The 20,581-nt window shown below is 38.2% G+C and overlaps 1 protein-coding gene across 4 annotated transcripts in view; it reads right to left on the reverse strand.

The window, feature by feature from the left end:
- COP1 (COP1, E3 ubiquitin ligase) overlaps positions 1–14,113 on the reverse strand; it is a 130,432-nt gene extending 116,319 nt beyond the window's left edge. For all 4 annotated transcript variants that reach the window (XM_026084630.1, XM_026084627.1, XM_026084628.1 and 1 more), the window contains exons 1-5: positions 14,012–14,113; positions 12,241–12,338; positions 10,799–10,875; positions 7,817–7,936; positions 5,676–5,744 (exon numbers count right to left, since the gene is read on the reverse strand). In XM_026084630.1, coding sequence (XP_025940415.1) covers positions 5,676–5,744; positions 7,817–7,936; positions 10,799–10,875; positions 12,241–12,338; positions 14,012–14,055 — 408 coding nt within the window. In that variant the 5' untranslated portion in view covers positions 14,056–14,113. The remainder of the gene's footprint in view (positions 1–5,675; positions 5,745–7,816; positions 7,937–10,798; positions 10,876–12,240; positions 12,339–14,011) is intronic.
- Positions 14,114–20,581: the final 6,468 nt, after the last annotated feature.

The raw sequence follows: 20,581 nt of genomic DNA on the forward strand, positions 1-20,581 counted from the left end.
GGGAAGAGAGAACGAGAGAGAGAGAGACAGACAGACAGCTGTGGGAAGAGAGAACGAGAGAGAGAGAGACAGACAGACAGCTGTGGGAAGAGAGAGAGAGAGAGAGAGAGAGAGAGAGAGAACGAAACTGTTTGATAACTGTTCCATTCGGAAAAAAACACACCTTTGTTTTGAAACTGTTGAAAAGGAAGAACACCACAGTGGAAAGGGTGGGGAAGGCAAGACAGCCTCCGAGTCTTGTCAGACCAGAACTGGCTGGATACCAAAACAGGGCAGGCAAAAACCTTGCTTTGGTGATTTCACCTGTCTTACTTCATTCCTTCTAAGCCTTCCCTGCGCCCTGCAAAGACTTAAAGATTTTGTTTTTAGAATTACAGTACTTCAACATGACCAAGTGCTACTATAAATGTGTTTTATGATTACATTAACAAACATTAATTGCTTCAGAGTTTAATACATTACTGTACATGCTACCTCACTTCTAGTATTAGCTTGCCACCTATTTTTATTTGGAAAAACTTCTCCACTACATTAAGCAGACTCAGCACTGATGTGCATATGATAATCTCTAGCTTGTTGCTCATACACTAGCTGTATCCTTGGCTTATCATTGCAGTCAGCGCTCATGTTTCTCATCAAGTAGCTTAAAATACCAGTTATTTAAGCACAGTGAATAGGAAAAATTACGATAGCTATAAATTCAGGAGTCCTGGAATGCAATAAGGGCTATATGACAGCATAAGAGCGTGACTGATTTCTAGTTTTGTCACCTCTTCTTGTCTACTCATTAGTCCATCCAAGTGTGTATGTACAGAACAATAAGGTCTGTCAGGTAAAGAGATTAACACAAGCTAACGACATCCCTGGAGAATTCCTGCTTCTAGTCCTGTGATTATTCCACAATAACTAATAAACCCTCTATTTTTACTACTTAACATCTTCACAATATGGAATAAGTGAAGACATTTGGATAAAATACATGCTTTTGAGGCGGAAGGAAAGATGATGATTCCGAGATGCTGAGCAGACACTCAGCACAGTGAAGTGTTCCACAGCTTTAGGATTACTCCTCTGATCCACAGCGTTTCCCTGCCGAAAACAGACTCCTCGCATTAGCGGACAAAGACGATGTCCTGTTTGTTAGCTACAAAATACTTAATGTGACATTATTAAAGAGCCCCACAAAAGGTAAAAATGAAGTGAAAGGTGCCAGGAGAAGCATGAATGCTGGTAAGGAGTATAACCCATATGCTGGATAACTTGATTTGTGATACTAATTGTTAAATTCTGCATCCTCCTTTGATAAGCAAGTGTGCTACTTAACAGAAACACATAACAGACACTCCATTAGGCAGTCAAGCTCAAAATGTTTTAGGACAGATATGTAGGAATGATCAGGTCCAATGTCATTTGCTAACACTCAAATCCTGACACCACAGTTTGTAAGGTTTTTTTTTATACCAGTATCGATGTAGACAGATAACTATCTCCAAATACAAAAGTGGGTAGAAATTTTTTTATTAACTGACATTATCAGATCTCTTCAAAGTGTTTAAGTTGAAAGAACATGTGATCATTTAAAAGTAAACAAGGTTAAACTAACATTTAGGCAATATTTATGTAAACCAAGTATTTATGCAATACAGCTAAATTAACAGCATTAAAACAGCATCATTAAAGAATTTAAAGAAGTCACAGGTTGTTGTATTTGTTTTCCCTTGAAAATAATAATTAGAAAAAAGTATTTTTTTTATTTAACTTGACATTCTAAGCTCCTTGAATCTTTGATTTCAACAGAAAAGCCTGCTGGATCAAAGAACTGGAAGTGTGCCTTCTATTAACTGTGCACACATATGGAAAAGAACATAGCTGTGCTAAATCTGCCTTACAGAAAATTGACTATTGTACATGATCGATACATTCTTCCCCTCTAAAAAAGAATCTGCAATTTTGTTTAAAAAAAGTATTCTCAAGCTTCAGCCATTTGTTTTCAATCTTTTTCAAAGTCTGATTTTTTTTTCTTATCAGTATTGCCAAAGGTTTGTTTTTTGCCACATTGTTATAGGTCAGAAAGAAAACAAAATTCATAAGTTAAAAAAACTTCAAATACCTTTGTGCAAAAAAAAAAAAAACCACACAGTAAATTTCAGCTTGAAAGACCAATGTTTTGGAAAGTTATGAACATGTCAAAACAGGATTTCTGATGGAAATTTCTCCAGTTGCTGAACCTCACATTTATCTTCTAGAGAAACGATGAAAGCGCAAGGAAGAGACATTTGTCAGAGTACTTGACTACAGCAATATTCTGAATTCTTAAGCATGAGTCTATAAAGATAGAGTGTTCCTCTAGATATAAGCCCCCTCCAATAAGCTGAGAAGTCACAATTTCAAGATGACAGGAGAAAAAAAGCTTTTGAGTGAAGCAAGCAAAGAGGGCAACAGGCAGCTTATTATTCACTCTCAATAGGTTGTTATCAAGTATTACAGGAGTAGACTAACTCTAGGGCAATATCTGTATTAACTAATAAAGTGCCTATATAAGAACTTGCAATATGTAATAAATAAAACCTGTTAAACTCCAGCAATAAAAGAGGAGGCATATCAAGAAAGAAGTTATCAAACGATGGGACATCCCTTTAAAGCCATAAGTTTGAAACAGGCAGTCTCAGCCATATTCTAAAAAAGCTTCTTTAATAACCTAACATTACAGCTTGCTATGGCTTAGCAAGTCAAACTGCAGTTACTCTGCAGTCATCTTTACCAGAACCAGGTTTAAATCAGTAAAAGGGTAGGGGGGAAGGAAAAAGTAGTATTCCTTCACATTGTCTCCACAAAATAAAGTCTGCCCATAAGACTCATAGCTATGTCCAATACATTGTAGAAGCATCCCAATTACTATACATGTTCTTTGAGCTCCAGCTTTGTTCCTTAAACAGCGACCTATTACAGCATCAAAAGAAGCTACAGTACACTTAGAAGATCTGATAATAACACAGTAAAATAGAGGAATGTTAAGATGGTCACTTAAACCCTTCTTCTCAGCTTCCCAACTAGTACCTCAGACTTTCTGCAGACATCTCCACACAGGTTAAGCCTTGATAATCTTCACTACAGGCACAACCTATTTTTTTCCAAACAGTACCACCTTTGTTATCCAAATGCAGAACTTCTTGCAGATAGGAGTGTACATCACAAACTTTGCCATCTATAGGAATGATATAGGTTTACTACTCCAGCATAAACTGGCTTAATATAGTCTATGAGTACACCTGGAATCTTGATTGCTGAAGATAAGTTTTGATATCCTTCTAAAAATCATCCTATTGACTGATTTGTATTTTCCACGCTTCCACCCATTGTTTCTTATCTTTCTTATCCTTATCTAGTGAAAAGAAAGGTTGCCAGCAGCAAGTCTGACAAGTCTCCATTTCCATTACAATGAATGGCAGGGCCAGATGCTAACCACTACGGCAAGGACAGAACTGATAGCCTGCACAAAAGTCTTTAGAGATGTGACAGTCTGCATTTCAGGTTGGAATAGGAAGAAGGGTAAGAAATAACGTCAGAGAAAGTCTTGGCAACAGGGAGAACACACAAGCAGCGACAGAAAGGACCCGAGATGGAATGCGTGTCCAAATAGGCTTCAGGATGTTCCCAAAGCCACATTCTGAGGATCTGCAGCCCCACTCAAGTTTCCTTAATCTCAGATATGATGCCACTTTTGTCCATTATTACCAAAGCCAAGATCAGATGAACATGAGATGGGAGAGTTTTCCCAGATGCAGAAAATCAGTCAGTGGAAGAATGCTGTGCTATGGAAAAAAAACAAAACAAAACAGAAGCTATGACATTTCCCTTTCCTTTGTCCTTCCCACCCAACACAAGTAATCTGAGGTAGCTATCAACAGCTCCTTCTGTGAGATTTGTTCAAACTCTGTTTCAACTGGGGGAGAGGAAAGCAAAGGCTTTCAGTATTGTTACAGTAGTAGCCACCCTGCACTTGAATCACACAGGGTTACCCAATGAGCAACACCCCAGGTAAGCAGCGTATGAGCCTCTTGAAGCATGAGCTTCTCACTTCACCTCCCAGAGAGAGGCAGTACTATCAGGAAAGTTTTGCAGCCTCTTAATGTTCCCTTAAGCTGTGCCAAAACCTCATGGAAGGCATTTAATGAGTGCAGGTGGACAATGGCCAGAGCCTGCATTTGTTTTGAAGTGAAGATGGGTCAAGTTTCTGATATTCTCTATATAATCCTAAACATTACAAGTATGAAAAAAATGAAAATAGAGATTCTGAAGGTTTTTCAGAGAGGTGCTTATTGACTAAGCTGCCATAAAATAAGTTCTACCACCATTCAAAAAGTGAAGGCTAGAAGACACCGCAACAGTTTTGAGCAATGTTTGTTCCTTTGTTGCTTAAAACCAAAACATTAGAAAAAAGTAGTTTTTAAGCATTGAAGAATCAAACAAATAGTACGTGTCATACCAAACAAAAATTAGAAAAGGAAGCATGCCATTTGCCAAGATATCCTCTAGTGCACATTTTCCTTTCAGGTTTGTGCATCCTTATCAACAGGATTTTCACCACTTACCATGGGAGACTAGATCTAGTCCAATAGGTCCCATACTATATGAACACATCTATCTTGAACTCAGGGCTCCCCATCTGGTTAGTTCCTTCCTATTAGTCCTGTTAATGGTTCTGGTCTGAAGGCCATGGATGTTTGTCACTGGACACTGAACAGCTTGCTCTGCAGCGACTCTGCAACCAGAGCCTTGAACCGTTCTGAACAGTGCTTTTCACACCCATAGCCTTTACATGGTTCAAGTTTGCACTACACCTTACAGTCACACCATTACATCCACGCTTCCTTCACATCATTCGTCATAAACCAAGGCCTCCCAAAAATGTGTCCTTTTGCTGTTTTCACCACCATTTATCTAGGTTTCTGGTATATTTCTGGTACTCAGGTTTATGTCACTGCATGACATTTTAAATAAGCCTGTCAAAGCTGTAAAAAAAGATAAACTGTTTTCTGTAGTTTAGGACTTGACACTCTACCACAGTCACAAATTAAGGTCATGTGAAGCATGCTCAGTTGCAGCCCAGAGCAAGTCTCCTAATCACCTCCCTTCATACCCTTTCAGTTTTGTTTTTTTGTTGAAGATAAGCAGTGTATCCATTATGGATCCCCCTCTCATTCCTTGAGACCCATTTTGAGTGACAAATATGGAAATAGTGTAGAATACCCATTCTTTTATAACACAGGATTAATCATGGCATTTCATACACTACAAGAAAGAATAAGACAGACAATTATTTCAGTCCTTCCCCATCTTTCAACTTTTCTATCACAGAAAGCCTTGTTTCCACACTGCAAATTTGCATCAAATTCATGAATCGCTGTCCTCAATTTCCCTTTCTTCCCACATGCTTCACCAACAGTGTGAGACAAAAAGGCAAAACAGATTAAAAATTGAAACCTTCACATGCAAATAGATTAATTTTCCTTGAAATCCATGTGTCCTCTGCTTAATATTCCCCCCCCCCCCACACACACACGCCTTGTCTTTCTCTCTGCAAAGATAATGCCAGGCTAACACACCACTTAAATAAAAATGAACTGATAGAAAGCAGTGGATAACACCTCACTCAAAAATAAAAAAGTATTTACCTCTCGTTTATTTCTTCTGGCAACTTTGAGAAACTCCATAAGGATCTGCAACTGCGCAGCATGGGACTCCTGTAAGGCACAGTAAATAAGGGTGTGCAACTCTTCCATATAGTTTAAGAGCAACAAACATTCATTTTACACACAGAAATTCAAACTTAGCATAGAAACAGCTTTCGTTTAGAGGTGAGTAAAAGAAAATAGCTTATTAAGGCACAGTTGCAAGAATGGTAGTTTTACTTTGCCTCACAGGTTTTAAGGTTTTGTTTGGCTCATGGCAAGTTTTTACACGAAGCCAGACATCCTTGTAACAGGTCTCCTTTGTGCATTACAGAGGACTTACTAATATGTCAAAACACTATTTTTTTCTTGGCTAGCGCATCTGAAATTGCTTTTGGAATACAAGTTCCTCACAGACTCATCTTCTATCCTGGAAGATCATTAGCATCCACTTCTGTAATTAACATATTGAAACATTAAGTATATATACAAAAAACACCTCTCCCAAAATTAACATTTGTGCATATGTAATGACCTGACTACAGGTTTCTCCAGAAGCAAAGACAAAGATAAGCTCACTGACAAAACTAAAGCATCTCTCTCCAGTTTTTCCATAATAGTTCATTTTCCTCAGCCATCAGTTTAACATTTTCACCTAAACTGGCCAAAAACTTGATGTGGTAAGAGAAGTAGAAAAGCAGAAAAGGAAAAAAAAAATCCAGCATTAATATAGCCCTAATTCTATCCTGGCATTCGGAGACCTATTTTTAAAACCTCCAGAAAAAAATTATTAAAGGACCATAAGCACAGACTCAGAAAGGTTCAAGGCATATGGGCACCCAGAAGGGAAGGGTAAAGAGAAAAATGCAATTGCAGATTAGGACGTGAGAAGACTTTTCTGGGATGATTCTCTTACTCTTTTTCCCTACCCCCATGACTGAGAAAGTCAGAGAAAGTGAGAAAGTGAAGTCAGCAAAACTAGAAAGAAAAAAATGCTTTTCAATTTCTGTTTAAATGGCAGGATTTTTTTTTTTTTTAGTCTTAATACACTTGTCTCTGTTCAGAAGCATATATACACTCAAATCCTGTGTCATCTCTGATGTTTGTCACAAACACCACATGAAGGCTTGAGGAAAAAGAGGTTTTACTATTCAGTTAGAAACCGTACTCCCACCTATCTTCACTGAACAGCAAAAAAAAAAAAGTAGGAATAAGTCCCCACACAGTAAGATAATATATGACATGCTAGTAGTCAAGTAAGCAGATTTTTGGGTTATTTTCCCTCCATCAGAACCAGAGGTTATGTAAATACTGATTTGGCAAGAATAAGATAAGTAATTCTCAACAAACACTTTCCTCACTTGTTTTGAAATCCACCCTTCTACCCAGACTTCACTAGGTCAAGTTCTCTAGTCCAGTTTAATTTAGAATAATTATAATTAATTAATTATAACTGGAAAATGATCAGCTGAGACCAAGAGCGTGGTGTGAATGCATCCTGGAAGTGGCCAAATACAGGAGAACTATCCCAAACCAACCACATTTCAGTTACATCATAGTAGCAGTTTGCTTCATGTTATGCAAGTCTTCAAACTGACTTCATAAACAAGACATCTGAACTTCTCATGCGAGCATGAAATACTAGAGGAACATAGTCTTCAGAGAGGAAAATCTTTCAAGTTCTATCAATCACAGTAGAACTAAAACTTAAAGTGTGATTTTTTCCATGTTGATATCTTCATCGAGCTTATCAGTTAACCTACAATTTGGCCTTCTTAAAGCTCATTACCTAGAAAGATCTGAAAATTTACTAGTGTAATGTTCAATTAGCAAACATTTTCATACATACTGAAGTGTCCCACTAGCCACTTTCTCTACCACTTTGCCTGTTCCATTTGCACAACCCTGCCAGCAGTAACACTATAAGCACATTTACGACACTGCAGTGCAAGCATTAGACAGTTTGCTGCAACAAAAGTTAGCAAGATGGCCAACTTTTCAATACCAAAATGTGAGAGAGAACTGAGTAATTAATTCAGCAACAAAATTCTACTTTAAAAAGATAATAGTGTGAAAAGAAGAAGGTGCTAACTAATCAAAGGTTAAATTAAAAAAAATTAATTAGGACACAAGAAACTTCTTACTGCTTCCAACTGCTTCTTCTTTTGCACCAGCAGCTCCAGCATCAGGTTGACATTGGCCAAGTCAAGATTGTCTTGATCAGTTCCCAACAAGTCTTGGATAATCTGCCACCTATGGCCATTCTAAGAAGATGACAAGAGATATTGGGGAGACAGTAAGTTCAAGCAGTCCAGGGTGATGTCCAACAACAGATATTAAAAGCAATACTTCAGTATTTCATCCTTTGTAAAAAAACAAACAGTTTTCAGGAATCAGAATTCCCAGTTCTCCCACACGTACAGGACACAGCTCATTCTACTGCTTCTGTGTAACTACTTATCTTATTTGGAAGATATTTTGAGAACATGTCCTTTGCAAGAGCTTAGCTGCTGCTATGAAGAGATTATTCCACAGCCACAATTTTATCTGATTTGTGTCCTAGTTTGAGGACATATTTCTATGAGAAGGAAGAAAAAAGAAAAAAGTGTGTTTATCCAAGCTTAGTTGAATTCCAAGTCTACCTGAAATGCTGTTAAGTGGCAACACCTTTTAATTTTCTAAACAAGTAACAGGTGAAGCCTTCCAAGTGAAATTCAAATGGAAAAAGGGAGTATCAGTGTTTCTTCTGTTCTCATCTCCTATGCTACCTCATCTCAAAAGTATTTTCATGAGAAATGCAAGAGCAACAAAGAAGATGGAACTCATCAGGCGATCTTTTCATTCAGTCTGTTAGAGCTGAAAAGCACTCCTCAGCATTAACATGCTACCTCTCAGCCCATTCCCCCTTGCCTATAGGATATTTACTCTTATTATCAGTAACACGTAAAAAAAAAAAAAAAAGTATATCTTAGCATGCAAAGCCTGAATAATAGGTTAGTGCTAACGTAGCCTTACATTAAAAAGCTTCAGGAGCCAACAGAAGCAGTTGAAAGACTTTTAGGCCTTCTAAAACAAACAAAGCTGGATTAAAAAAATCCTGTCCGGTAAAGCTATAACACTAAATCAATATATTTAAATTTGCAAGAACAAGAAACGTCATCCAATTTAATCCAAACATTTTCTAAGAGGCTATAGCCTATTTGTATTGGATAGATTAAGAAAAATATGTAACATCCATAGATTATTATTTCTTTTACAAAACATTCAACAGACAACCTGTGGAAACCACAGAGACAAAAAAAACTCAATTTCATTCTGGGGCAACTGGAAAAAAATTATGTAATTTTTAAACAAGTCAACATGTGATTTGAGACAAACTTTAACTAGTACAACCCAAAATAACTTTTGGGACATACTGTCTTCTCATAAGAATGGAAAAAACAGAAAAAATAAATCAAATTTACGGAAAGGAAATGTTCTCATTTGATTTGGGATTGCCCCCAAGGAATTTATTTTGGGCAAAAAAAGGTACTGAATTAATAAAGTTACAATAGTGAAATTATTAAAGATTCAAAAAACCTTTTTCATTTTCAGAGACTTAAGGTTTGTCAGGCTTAAGCAAGGTTAGGGAAAAGCAGGTGTTCCAACAAAATGAAAAAAGACATTACAGAAAAAGACTCATTTTCCTTAGATATCAGATTCTAGTATGGTGTTTGCATTATGGATAAAAATGCTGTTTGTTTATGGTACACAGTGTGAAGCTTGCCTTAACTGACATTGAAAGGACCAGGAAAAAAGTTTATATACAAGTGCCTTTAATTTGATGGACAAGCTAGACTATTCAGAAGAATCTGAGATGCCTTAACATGATTTCTTAATTAACAAGGCAAATCCATTGCCAAGAAATGCTTAGTGTGGGATTCGTTTGTTGTGTCTCAAATGACTTGTCTTAACATCAGAAATATGACAAGAGGAGAACAGGCACACTGAAAAGTTGGTACAACAGCAAGGTTTCTTTTTTAGAGATGTTGGCATTTTTATTTGCTGCCAAAAGATAGACATAATACTGTTTTTAGAATAAAATTATGGTAGATTTCCACACTTACTGGCAGTTATCTAATGTAGATGCATCTATGGGTATGGTTTTTAAAAGGTGTGCTATTGAGAGAAAGTAGAACCAGTTTGCAAGAAGTTATGYAGATACCTTCAGGTCAGCTGTGCACATTTTAAACAGATGTGAAAACCTTCAATATTAAATATAAAAAAACTGGCTGTGAGTAAGCCAATGAATGTTTTAAAGGCACTCTTTTCTAAAGCATACAACTGTTGAAAGTGTAATTTTCTACAATGCAGCCCCTAAATTAATAACATTCAATAGAGTTTTTTTTTTTTCAAACAGACACTAAAAATGGGGATTTCATGATCTTTATTACTTTCTAACTACACTTATGAATTATAGAAGCAAAGGAAGGAAACCTGACATAGCAAGACCAATAGCATTTAAGTTTCCTGCTTGAAGCCATGTATTAATTTCAATCTTAATGTACAAGAGTTTCTACTGCTGCAGTACAAGGGTTTCTTCAATAAAGAACACAAATTATGCTAAGTTGTATCCCGATTCTGTAAAATGAAAAAAGTCTAGAAAGGGTGCTCTGGGATCAGAGCCAGAATGTCAGTACTCCAAACATATCCTTCTCCCTCTTGTGGCTGGTATTATCCTTCTTCCAATTTCCCTGTAGAACACTGCTTCTCTCACAAGATCAGACAAGTTTGTGGCCCCACTAATCATCTATTACTCTCATTGTAGTTGTAATTTTCAACACTGAACGAAGATTATTACCTTTAAACAAGCATGCTTCCATGGGTAATTTCCCAGGTTATATTCAGTACACTGCATGACATTCAACTATGCTAACAGCTTGTCTCTGCATGTATACTGGCTGGCAGAAAGAATTAGAGTTAACAAGGTTGAAGGGATCCAATGCTACTGATGCTGGGATTATTCCCTGTAAAGCAAATTAAAGCATCATCTCAAGAATAAAATTTCTTCTAAATTAGGCCACATAATGACACAATCGCTCTACAGAACCATTAAATAAATATAAAGTAAGAAAGTTGGAACATACGGTGCTACTCACTGAATGGTCCAGTTTGAATCTTTTCTCCTCAGATCTTTGCTTCTGTTTAAGAATAAGTTCATTGACTAAAAAAATAAACAAACAGGACATCAGAGCATGAGATGGAGAGATAACAAAGTTCACAATGCAAGTATGAATTCAACATTAAGATTATTAGTAATTAAAGGGTTAAAAGTAGTGTCTCCATTTTTTCTGATCTGTTTATTCTTTCGATAGATTTGTGAAGGATAAAAGGAGTTTAAAAAAATCCTTTTGCAATTATAATGCCTACACATTCCCAAATCTGCTTTAGTTCCTTTTTTCTCAGCATCCATGCTTCTCTACTAGACAAAGTTTTCCAACTCTGAGGCAGAAGTACATCATAGAAGAGCATGAAGGAGATAAAACATTAATAGATTTACTATAGCCTGACAACAAGTGCAGTCAAATAGAACAACTTTTTCCTTTAATCACTATCTTCATATTTTGTAAGCATTTTTGCTACAGCTTTATTTCCTACCAATATTGTGAATGGTGTAAAGAGACACAGAAAAGAACCTCATTTGTCCTATCCCTTTACACACATACATACAAGCTCTTCCCCTTCCTCACCTGTTTTTCCCAAAACAGAACTCAACCCCTTGAAAAATAGACGTACAGAAGCAACATTCTTTGGCCTAACACACATTCCCAGACTTGCCTCAGCATTATATTTGGCACAATGTACTTGGCCTAAATTGGAGGTGCCTGCTTCTGAAGCATTCTTTGGCTGCTATGGTTTTTAATCCATTTACTATTAAATGGATATCCCAGCACATGAAATCAAAAATTTAATTTTGATGTTTCACACTGTGATACATTTCCTTTGATCTTTTCTCCCCAGTAACCCAGTCTCATTCCTATTTCCAGTTATGAGCATTTCCCTCCTCTGTTTAAGGACCAAAAAATGAGGCATGTGCATAGGTATGTGTATGCACGTTCTTTCTATACATAATTTACACACATACACAAGTCACAAGGACCTCCCTGAAGTAGCCAATCAAATCTAAATCCCAAGTCAAAGCAATACCATATGTAAGCCAGCCCCCCTTCAGTGTTCACGCTCTGTAAACAGGGCATGTTTTTGATTATTAGACAGATGACAGTCCAAGAAAACAAAAGTAAATAGAGATTTAAACCTTGTAGTCTAAGGAAACATCTTCAGTTTTGCTTTTTATAGTAGGCCAACAACAGCAAGTCTGAATCTTTCTGCTATAAATCATCATACAGCACTGCTGAAGACAGTGGAGTACTAACAATTTATACTGCTAACCAGGTGTTTTGGGATATGTTTGTTTGTTTTTAAACACAACTGACAGGGCTGATGGGTAGATTTTATTTTTAATATACAGAACCAGGTGAACCTCCATCACAGCTAAGATGTTTCCTATGCAAGCAAACGTAGGGCTCACCTAAGAAGTTGGGGTAAAGATGATCTATGTTGTCCACCACGTAGTTACATTTGGGACATCTGTTATTGTCTTCCAAACTCTGATGAATGCATTTATAGCTGTTTAAAAAAAAAAATAAAAATCAGGAAACAAACATGTGAGCAAACCTCAAGAAAAAAAACAAAAACTCACATAAGCTAAACAACATCAACCACAGATAAGGTATACTCTATTTGCGTYGCTAGCTAACAGCTGCATTGCCAAGATCCTACAACACTGAAGTCAGAATGCTCCAGTATTAACTAAGAGTGTGGTACAACAAGACGACAATTAAGGTTCTTGGCAAGGATTACAAGCAGTATTTAAGTACTTAACTCTCACTCATTTCGCCAAGAACTGTTGCAATGGGAACATCTCAATCATGCTTCCATCTTGAATTTATGCTACTCTTTCATAGAGAGAGCTAACAAAACAGACTGTTATTCAGAAGCAACTCTTCCAGGCTAACCAAATACTTAGCAAGTGGCATTAAAAGCTATTGTGCTTTTTGGGTAATCAAGCAGAGGTGAAACCTTTCTTCCAACTTCTCACATTTTCTGCCACCCCCTGGATGTTCTTCCAGTGTATGCAATTAATACAAGCCACTTCACAAGTGCTCTGTTCAATTTTTAGCTATATGAGAGACAGAGTAATCACAAGACGCACTTTCACAGAAAATTTACGCATCTCATGAACAACTTGCTTCATGTCAACTACTGAAGGAGACATCCTATGATACAACATTGCTTTGTTCATTCTAAACACTTCTTATCTCAGACATTAAAACCATGTTGAACATGGGAATAAAGTGTTACCATGTAGGGAACAAAATCAGTTGTTACCTTACCTGTTCTATAATCTAAAAATTAGCTGAATCTGCTGCTTGAGACAAGCGTTTAAAGCTACTAAAATACTACTTCTTGTAAAAGGTACAAGATTTATTTCTAGTTAACGTACACCATGAGAGTACAGTGCATGCAGGACATTAAAACCTCATGGTTCAAAGTTTATTCCAATCTCTAATTGAAAACAGAAGGAGCAGATAATTCCACACCTGCCCCCTGGAGGGTTCTTGTACTTCTCCAGGAAACATTTGTTTCTTGTGACAGCCAGAGATAACATACTGAAGAATATATGGACCTTGTGCCAATTCAATGTAACAGTTGCCTAGCAGACATTGTGCAAAAAGAAAAATATCAGTGGGAGGGAGGAGAGAAAGAAGCAAGCCTAAAGTATGTTCTCTCCTAAGAAGTTTAACAGCTTCAAATTCTGTAAAAATCATGGGTTTCCAAAAGTCAAGATGCAAGCCATTTCAAACTGCACATGGCCTTGCATGAAGGCAAGGAGGACCTACCAACAGCAGCACTCATGCCCATGACTTCTACCCGCAGTGGGATCTGCTGCTTCAGGTGATAATAGACAAAAATAGCTGAGAAGCCCCCATTCTCCAGTATAAATAAGAAGTTGGCATCTGTTCTGACTCTGGGTACTGGATGCCACCAACAGTTAATGACCACTATTTCCTTACAAAGGAAGTAGCATGGTGCCACAATGTTTGTTCTAAACCCAAAGACATCTTCACTTTTTAACCAACTGGCAGTCATCTGTTGAAATTTGATTTCAATCTTTTTCTTTCATGCAAGGACAGAAGACAGAAAAGAAACAGAAAACGGGGAAAGGAAAGAATTCACAGTTATGTGTCAGCCTATACATGCTGTAAGAGACAGACTTTTGCTCAATACAAAAATCTTACCAGAAGCTGTGTCCACATTTTGTCATGTAGGCTTCTTCAATCATATCAAAACAGATGGGGCTGAAAACAAAATTACAGAGATGCCTTATGTTAAAGAGGGGAAAAGTATTTTTTGACTCAAAGCAGCCATCTAATCACTATTAGGTAGAATCTTCTGTTTGTAAAATGGGGGGGGGGGGAAATGTACAACACCAACTAGGCAGGATAAAGATCAAAATGGCAATCAACCCGTATTTGAACTCAGAACTATGTTGCAGTTTGCTACAATTAGAAACCAGTAAGTGTTCTTTCTTGAAGCTTTCAACAGTTTCAAACTACCCAAACACAAAGCCAGAGAATCTTCTGCAAGCAGAATTGCAGAAGAACCTCCTAACCATCCATCTACATTTCAAACTGAGCTTAAAAAGCCCTGTTTTTAATAAACACATATTTAACAAGATATTTATAAATGACATCAAGATTAGGTTATCCTTCCTTTTTGCAGCCAAGTTGTGTACAATTAAAGAAAAACGCAAAAAGAGGTAGATCAGTAATAAAGTTATAAGAATAAGAATTAATGCGGTGGAGGAGAAGGTGCCAAACAGGGGGGTGTTCTGGCAGAAAACGGCCAGACAGCAGGCAGAGCTGAAGCTACTGAAGAACACTATAAGGAGCAGTGCAATCAAAAGAGGAAACCAACAAACCAAGCTGTGTTATAAAGTCAAAGGAAAAGATAAAGATAGTTAAATCCTGGATGTTAATAAGGAGGACAAAAGAATGCAGATGGAAACAAGGGCTTTAATTTTTTCCAAGATGAGCTTATGACAGAAGCGAGCGCAGTCCTTGAAACCACAGAGCTAGCTCTCTGGGAGGGACTGCCAAGGAGCTAGCAGGCAGCTAGAGAGAAAAGGAAGTATGTGCAAACAGAGAGGGTTCTCCAGGAGCTTGAGCAAGACAAGAAATGATGAAGGAAACAAGTGAAATGGGAAGTGGAGGAAGTCTCTGCCTCATTATCGAGTGGCCATGACATGTTTGAAATACAAATGAAATACAAGTGAAGGCAGAAGAGAGGTGTACCTTGCTTCCAGTGAGTACTACAACGGTATACCTTACCAGTTAATCAGAGATGGCAATTGCACAATACTCATCTTAAGGCTTTGACCAGCTATCTATGAGGAGTTGGGAACAGCTACAGTTCTATACATACTTGTAAAGTTGCATCAGCTGCATCACAAACTTTGCCTTGCTTTCAGGTCCTTATAGAGAGAACATCTCATGAATCCAAATACTTTCTTCATACACCCACAAGTACATACTGATCTCCATCCAGAGAAGTTCTAACCAGTATTTGTTCTCTTCAGAAACACCCTCCCTCCCATGCTCTGCCAACAAGAAAGAGTTTCCACAGAATGGCCTGTTAAAAAAATCATCAACAAACTTGCACAAAACAAATCTTTTTGAATCTGAGATCAAAACATTCCTTCTTAGACTGAAAGAGACAGTGCTTGGCTGAGCAGGTTGTTTCATTTCACCTCAGTTTCTCCACTTTGTTCTGAAAGCATCATAACACTACACACAAATCACCTCCCATTCTGCCATCCCTTAAGAGGAGGCTAACATTTGTCATCCCTGTTAAGTATCTTAAAATTGGATGGAAAAAATCCCTCTTAAATAAATACATATTTTCTAAACCTATAGAGTGTGGAAGCTGTGGTCTCTGCCAACTCAACCCCCATCAGAATGACTAAATTGGAAGACGTGGATGCCTTGAAAGGTTTGTCCAACCTGAAATACAAGCCAAGTTGTCTTAAATATTGCACAGCTAAATCACTAAATCATCTATTAAAACACAATGTAAAGGCAAACCAATCAAAACAGAACGCTGTTCTTTGAACCAACTGAGTCACTAATTCCTTTCCTCGAAAGAAGCCACAAAATAACCAACAAGCACAAACCCCTGTTCCGCCCTGACAGGCCATTTCTGCAGATCATTTGTCTGGAGTAGCACCTGACTTCAGGAGTTCAAGTCACCGTTTGAGTCAGAAACTACTTAGGTTCAAGGCATTGTTTAGCTAGAATAAATTAGGACCAAGGTTAACCAACAAGAATATATTAATAAGAGGAGAATTAGGCATCTTTTAAAGGCTAGCTAATAAAATACAAAAAAAACCAATGACTTTTATGACGATATGAGCATCTGAGGCTGTTTTCTCCCCACTGCTGATGAATAGCTTAACTTCTCCTTCTGTTATGTCATATAACATAGCTCCACTCTCTATCTCATGCTAAAAACTGCTATTTCCCACAGGGCCAGAGGTGTTCTCTCTGGTACATTCCTGATACCCCCGCCTCCAGAAAGCGCAGTGAATCAACAAGGTCCTGATGCTCTTTTGTCTGCAATATGACATCACAGATCAGAGCTAAATCCGGAAGATTTCCTCCTAACATGACAGCCACCCAAGACCATTGTTTCCAAAGGTATTCTTCTTCCTACCGGTTTGATGGGAGAAGTGACAGAGTCAAAATAGTTGAGAAAGAAAGCAATCAGACCCTGCAAACATACCCATTAAGTGCCAGGGTCATTCCTAACAGAGCCTGAAGTTTCCATTTTAAGGACTGCTGCCCCCCAAATACTCTCTGCTTCACAAGTGGAAACAAGATTGATGTCTTAATACTTACCAAAGCCAAGCTGGCTATAATACATAAAAGTTACTATGTGCCAGTTGTTTTAACTTAGTTTAACACAGAGGGAAGGAAGGTTAAGAAAGGAATAGAGAGAGGCAAAACACAGGACCTTGAGACATGCTATGGCTCGTATTACACACAGAAATTGAGAAGAACAGTTACAGCAAAAAATCAAGGCTTCTCTGCACGAGGTAGCTCTTATTCTCCATTTGCTTGTCTTAAGCTGCAGAGCCAGGTAAAAAGGATGCAAATTACTCCAGCAAGCAGTAAATTTCACTGTTCTTAACAGTTTAGTAAAGAAGGCATCAGTATTTTGTAATTTGTCAAAGACCATCTAACTTGCAAAGGCTGCTCCTCTTATGATACATTTTCTGTTTCTTCATAGTTGAGACTATCAGGGTAGGTGTCAATTTTTTTTTTTTTAATCATTCTAACCAAGTTCACACCTCTAAGTCTTATCACCCCTTTTCAAGGTGTCATTCCCAAGATTTTTATCTTATTGTCACTCCCTTGCTACCTGAACATCCGGCTTAAGTGTTCAGGAAAAACTTTAAACATGTTTCATACTCCCTTCTACTTCACCGCAAGCAATACCCATTAGCGTTTCTCCCTTCTGTCCTGTTCCTCTTCGATCTAAGAAGAGAGCAGGAAAAGAGCAGGATGCAGGCTCTGTACTTTAGCCAGAATGTGCACACGTTAAAGAGCACTGCCATTCCTATCTATTATTATATTTGAGCTGCATATTGAGTAGATTATAAAACTCCATCATTGTACATGTTACATAAACAGCCTGCTGTGTTTTTACTTTGTGACCTCCGGGGTCAAGTTGCAGTATTAGAGGAACTCACAAGAACACAAACATGTGAAAAGTTATACTCATTCCATGCTTGGCGTTACTAATGTCAGGTAAATCTATTTTTAAAGACCCATGATCCTGTAATGCAGACTTTTAGCCATCTCGAGGCATGGAAAATAGCGCTTCCAACATTTGAGTCTGCGTGCAGACCTTGAGAGGTACACCAGGCAATGCCTAGTTTGCCATATGGTCTTATTTATACCAGAACTCAGAAACAAGCACTGGTGTGAAACAGTCACTGAAAAGAGAGCTTATAGCTCCCAGGAAGACACCCTCTGCCCAGGAAGCAAAGCAGATACTAACTGGTTTTAGAGAGGTTTAGTCAACCACTAATTGGGAGGGTTAATGTAAGGCCTGGAAAAACCATAGGTAATTTGCTGGATAGGAGGAAACGCTCTGATTAGAGGATTCTACTCCAGATACTCTCCAGGCAACTGGAAAGAGACCTCGCTATAGGAGTGGCACAAAGTCTATGTTTAAATTCTACATTCTAGACTAAGAGAAAAACCAAAAGTTTCCTGTTATAACAAAGTGTCTAGCAAGTCAGATAAATGTGCTTTCCTGGTCCAGAGTTATGCATTTCCAGGCAGAAGCTGGAATACACTACAAATGGTACACATCCGAGAACTCCAGAGAGCACTTTATCTGCTGAACATTTCACAATCCAGCCTGGCAATGTATGCCAACATTTGTGTTAAAGCCTAGAGCTCACGCTGCTGAAAGAGCATTTTCAAGAAACAGGCAGAGAGGCTGCGTGCATTAACACTATTTACGGGATTTCCGCATGCGCTTTCATGTATGCAACTCACCAAAACTTCTTTATTCTTTCCTAACTTCAGCTTGGTACAGGCAGAATCCAGAGTTTACAGCTGTAATTCTAATAGGAATTCATAGCCCATGTTCAGAAAGATTACCAAATGCTCCCTGCAGCAGGCAGTGTCCTGAAAGTATCCTTATGGAGAGGGTGGCGAATGGGAAACTTCTGCTTCTCAGACCAAAATATCCAAAGCTTATTTAAGTCAAGTATTTAAACTCACATACACCTGTCTTTTTGGACCTTGCTCAAAATTCTGAAGCTGCGCAGCTGAGTTTTTAGTATCTATACTGCATAAGCGTATTGCTATCTCAAAAATAATTTTTGTTAAAAGTAATGCTGTAATGTGAAGCTAATGTTAAAATAAACAAGAAAAAGCCCTATTGCCCCATGAAGCACATGCCAATGAGGGACCTAGACAAATCAGCTATAATCACTATCTGCTCTTGAGGCTGCTGATCTGCACTTAAATATGCCCAACACAGTTTTCTTGAAATGCCAGCAAGAAGGGGACAGGAGGGGAGGAGAGGAAAAAAAAAAAAAAAAAAAAAAAAGCTTTGCCCAGATCACTAGATCACTATTCAGTTAATTTTTTCCTCTCACACTTTGTTTAGCCAGCAGTGCTCCTCACTGAGGAGAATTCAGCTAATTATGTGCGCCCTTCTTGAAGCATGCACAGAACTTACCTGAGGGGAAAAAAAAGAAATAAGAAACCAAGCCTTTTGAACCGACTTAAAACATTTCAACTGTTACACAAACTTATTGCTATAGCCGTCAATTTCCTTTGGTTCAAACTCCCTCGTTTCTACGAGTGACAAAGCGTTAAATGAAAACTGACTGGAAGGGGAAAGGAAGTGATGATTGTAGACCACTACTGCCAGAGCATAACTGTAGTTGAGGCAAAGGGGCAGGGACTCTTATCTCCAATGACCAGAAAACACGCAAGCAACAGCAATACAACCATCTCCCAAACCAAGTGTCCTTAAATCCACCTAGCATGGCCTAGCATTTAGACAGAACAGGAAGTCTTCTGATTAAGGCTGTACTCTAATTCCAATTCTGCTACTGAGCAAACCACTGCTTACACTGGTAAGGAGTAATTTTTGATTATTACTTGTTGCTGGTGAGATGTAGTTACTCTTCTTTTCTGTGGCTAGCTTTTTAGCAGCTTCAGGTTCTCCTTTTAGTAACAGGGATTATATTTCCTATCTAGACTGCTAGACAGTTTAGAAGATTTACAAGAGCAAGTTTACAGGGTTTCGCTAGAGCGCCTATCCCATGGAGATGCCGAATATCTAACCCGCATCTGAAAGCTGGAATGATCAAACAAGATGATCTTGGAAGCTGTTACCTACTTTTATCCACTTCTTTTCCTTCTTTTTTTTAACTGTTTCTTTCACATACATTACTTTTCAATAAACCAGGCTTATTTCTAATCTCTTCATCACTGTTCATCTCCCTCAGATGCTAACACCTACCCCCGTGTTCTGTTCTCACATTTTCATACACATCCAACCATCTATAAAATTAAACCTACTCCTTATGTCAGGAAATTTGAGGCCCATTAGCAACAGGCTCTTTTTAAGACTGCAGACTTCCAGCAGTTCTCAAACCAGATATAGTGAGGCCTTGGCTTACCACTTTCGCTGAAAAGGTATTACCAATTACAACATAATTTTGGCTGAACATTAGAAGGACAGCATCTGAATGGCTTCAAGAAAGCCATCCCATCGTCACAGAAGTTTCCTACTCATCTGGTTTTAGGTGTTAGACTGACACAAACACTGTCGTTACTTCAAGCTAAATATCCTTTCCCAGCAACAGAGAAAAATCCATGCCAATTTTGTTAGTACTATCAACTGCCTCCCGTATCAACAACCAGGGGACTTATTTTCAAATCCTCATCTGAATGGGCACAAAAATCCTCTGATGACACTTTCTTTTCAAGAGGTCGTAAAGTGGCATTAGGAAGACTTAGCCTCTGGCCAGAGAGGCCATGGCACATGCAAGAAGCTGGAGCTGTTCTAGTCCTTTTCAACACTACACTGTCTTGGAAAATGAAACATTTGCTTGCAATGTCAACAGGCTATGAAAAATAGTTGGTGTTGCAGGCCCTTTCTGACGAGCACGAGTTCTGCTGTGCCGGGACTTACCCAGTGAACAAGAGATAGGAACCTTCTGGGAGTAATCTGATTTTGTTTATTATCTCTAAGCAATACTGCTAAACCTATGACAT

This window comes from Apteryx rowi, unplaced genomic scaffold (genome assembly GCF_003343035.1).
Source record: "Apteryx rowi isolate R43461 unplaced genomic scaffold, aptRow1 scaffold_65, whole genome shotgun sequence".
In the NCBI taxonomy this organism is placed as follows: domain Eukaryota; kingdom Metazoa; phylum Chordata; class Aves; order Apterygiformes; family Apterygidae; genus Apteryx; species Apteryx rowi.